The sequence below is a fragment of the Mangifera indica genome, chromosome 13 (assembly GCF_011075055.1).
Source record: "Mangifera indica cultivar Alphonso chromosome 13, CATAS_Mindica_2.1, whole genome shotgun sequence".
In the NCBI taxonomy this organism is placed as follows: Eukaryota; Viridiplantae; Streptophyta; class Magnoliopsida; order Sapindales; family Anacardiaceae; genus Mangifera; species Mangifera indica.
The window spans coordinates 1,368,090-1,371,447 of NC_058149.1; the positions used below are offsets into that span (position 1 = coordinate 1,368,090).

The following is a 3,358-nucleotide window of genomic DNA, read 5'->3' on the forward strand; positions in this document are numbered from 1 at the left end:
AGAACTTTATATAATAGTCTAATTGTCAATCATTAACCGCCAATAACTGTCCTTTGGCAGTTAAGAAAATCGGGTCGGGTCAACCTATCATAGGTGGACCCGGGTCCAATATAAAGAAATTTCTTTTTGTGTCCCTTTCTTGTATTCATTCAAAGTTAATAATGAAATTTAAAAAGATAAGGTAGACTACTTCAATTTTGTCAATCATGTAGTTTTCGGAGACATAATTTTTTTGCAGCTTGCTCCTTGATGATGTGGAAAATAGATATTCTGCAACTGCAATCAGCAAATTAGTTTCTCACACAGTTGCAGAGTAGGACACACAATTATTCACTTAATTATTTATTAAAAAATTCAATCAAATATAATTTTTATATATATTAAAAAGTTACAATTTATTATTTAATTCGATTTAAAAATTATGTAAACTGTAATTTTAAAAAATTTTAATTTAAACTAAATTATAATTTTTAAACAATTAATTTAATTTTACAATTTAAAGTAAATTATACACGTCAGATTTTAACTTTAACATAAAAAATTCCCGCCATCATCCGTGTGTCCACTCCGTCACATCATATATTGCCACGTCAGATTTTATCTCAATAATGTAGTGGCATTATATCTTCTTAAAAATATTAATCCTCAGTAGCTTTCACCACCACCCATTTACCGCTTGAGGCTGCGGACTGAGAATCGGGCATATTTACTTCTCTTGAACACTTATCATTATTGTTCATGACGTTGGAGCTTTCAGAGATGGACGACTATGGGATAAACTGCTCACTTCCATACAAATACGGTGACGGATCAACTGTTTTTGTGACGACAAAGGCAAAAAAGCTATGGGATATATTCGGGATCAGAAGTCTACTACTATTGAGTCTTGGAGCACAAACCATTCTTACCATCTTCGGCAATCGTAGAAGGTACCGTTTCAGATATCCGACCCGATTTTTCCTTTGGTTGTCCTACTTGACGGCAAGTCCCGTGGTAACATTGGCATTGGGCAAGCTTTCAGGAATTAATGGTGAGGCTTTTGATGTGAAAGGAAATCAGCTAGTGCGTAACGAATTCTTTGACCAATATCTCGCCTACTCAGCTTGGTTTGCACCATTCCTTTTGCTGCAAATTGGTAGCCCTAATGTTATTTCTTACTCCGTTGAGGATAATAAGTTAAAGTTTAGGCAACTTATTGGGCTAACCATCCAGGTCGCCATCTCACTTTGGATCTTTTCTAAATCACTTGGATATTGGGGTAACATACTCAATATACTTTTGTATGCAGCTGGAATAGTTAAAGTTGCAGAGAGACTCCGAGCTCTCTGGTCAATAAGTATTACTGAAAATGTCGTGATAGCTAGTTTTGCAAAAAATGATATTCGAACAGAAGAAACCACACTTGAGTCTAGCTCATTTTCCAATTATTCTCATGATCTGTTTCTGCTTGTGAAGGCCTATCAACGCTTTGATCGATTAAAGCCTTATCTTGAGAATTGGATAGGCCATCCTTCATCAGTTTATCTTTCTTCGATGCGTGTAGAAGACTGTCCTCCTGAGGATGTTTTCAGGATCACAGAATCTGAGCTTAGCTTTATGTATGATGTGCTCTACACGAAGGCGTCCATTAGCTATTCCAACAAAAGTTTATGGGGTCGCATCATTTTCTTTCTTGCTCTAGCTTTGCTTTTGGTGATATTAACTATATTTTGGTTTGTTGGGTCAGGTTTTCCAGGTGTAGATGACATAATTCTCTTACTTTGTTTATTAGGAGTAACTGTACTTGAAATTTATGAGATGAAGGAGTTTTTGTTCTCAGATTGGGTAGTACTTCAAATGAGGAAACAAAATAGGAGCACATTTATCAGCAGATCCATATCGAGAATTGCTCCAAAAATTCCAAGAAAGAATCATAGGTGGTCTCATTGCATAGATCAATTCAACTTACCAAGCTATTGTCTTTATGAAGATACTACAAAGCTTGGCGGGTTGATTAGAAGAATTTTCAAGGTCAAGGGCTACTACAAGGAGTACATGAAGTATTGTGTCAAGAAACACAATCCAGTCCCTAAAGAGTTGAAGAAGCTGATACTAGAACAAATTCTGGAGGTAAGAGCTCAAAGAGGCTGGCAATCTTTCTCTAAAAGGGGGGAAGAGGCTCTTGAAAGATGTAACTGTCTCCAAGATTTGGAATGGAGTATTCAAACAGATTTTGATACCCCAGCAAAGAAGCAAACAAATTTCGGCAAAGCCATTATTATATGGCACATTGCCACCACAGTTTGCTACTATTTAGATGATGGTGCATCAGAAAGTACCTTAAATCACCCCTTATGTAAAATGAGCAAAGTTTTATCAGATTATATGATGTATCTTTTGGGCATGATTCTTGATATGTTATCTATTGTTACTGGTGACCTTCTCTTTCATGGTGCTTGTGCTCAAGTCGATGAATTTTTTAAGTCAAAACAATCAAAGGATGAAGCGACATTGTGCGGGAATTTACTAGTTGAAACTTATTTCCAAGGAATTCCCAATAACAATGTGTTTACATCAGATTGGAATGTATTGCTTCAGGTGCAAAAATTGGCAAAAATATTGCAAGAGAGGGACGAGAAATGGAGTATTATAAGTAGTGTTTGGGTGGAAATGTTGTTTTATGCTGCGATTAATTGTCCTTGGACTCTCCATGCAGAGCAACTTAGGAAAGGTGGAGAATTGTTCACTCATATTTGGCTTCTGCTTGAGCATGAGAAAGATCAGCCCCATGATTTGTCCCTTGAATTGTAATATGTGGTTTAAGAGAGTTGTATGTCAACATTTTATTATGTGCATGAGTATGGTGTTAGAGTGGATGTTCTAAAGTGTTGATTTATTAATATTGATTTGTATTTGTGTCATGTTTATTTCATATTTAGTAAATTAGACAAATGTCTATGGTAATACTGTCTTAAGGGAATCAATGTGTATCAATGATCATAAGAACCTTATGTGCACACATGATAGTCATTTTGGAAATGTTTGTACTCTCACTAATATTTTGACCTATGACACAAATAATATGGTTAAGACTATCTAAATGTTGAGTAACTATACTAAAAGGTAGTGATAAGTCTCATTTATCAAAATTATTCATTGACAATCTAGTCTAACACATAGATGGCATGTTGAATAAACATGTTCATTAGACGAATCTATCAAAACGATTTAATATGGATAGTAAAACTAGTGTTTATGGAACATATTCTGACAAACGATAATACATGTAATTTTTTTTATTTGAGGTTACTAAATTATTTTACACATGGATCAGCATAGTTTGACACCAATCCAATAGTTCATAAGAAATAATGATCAT

General features: G+C 34.9%; 1 protein-coding gene across 1 annotated transcript; it reads left to right on the top strand.

Annotated features, from left to right (window-relative positions):
* Positions 1-738: 738 nt before the first annotated feature.
* On the top strand, positions 739-2,790 carry LOC123194923. The gene has a single exon (XM_044608431.1). The coding sequence runs from the start codon at positions 739-741 to the stop codon at positions 2,788-2,790; it is 2,052 nt and encodes a 683-aa protein (XP_044464366.1).
* The last annotated feature ends 568 nt before the right edge of the window (positions 2,791-3,358 follow it).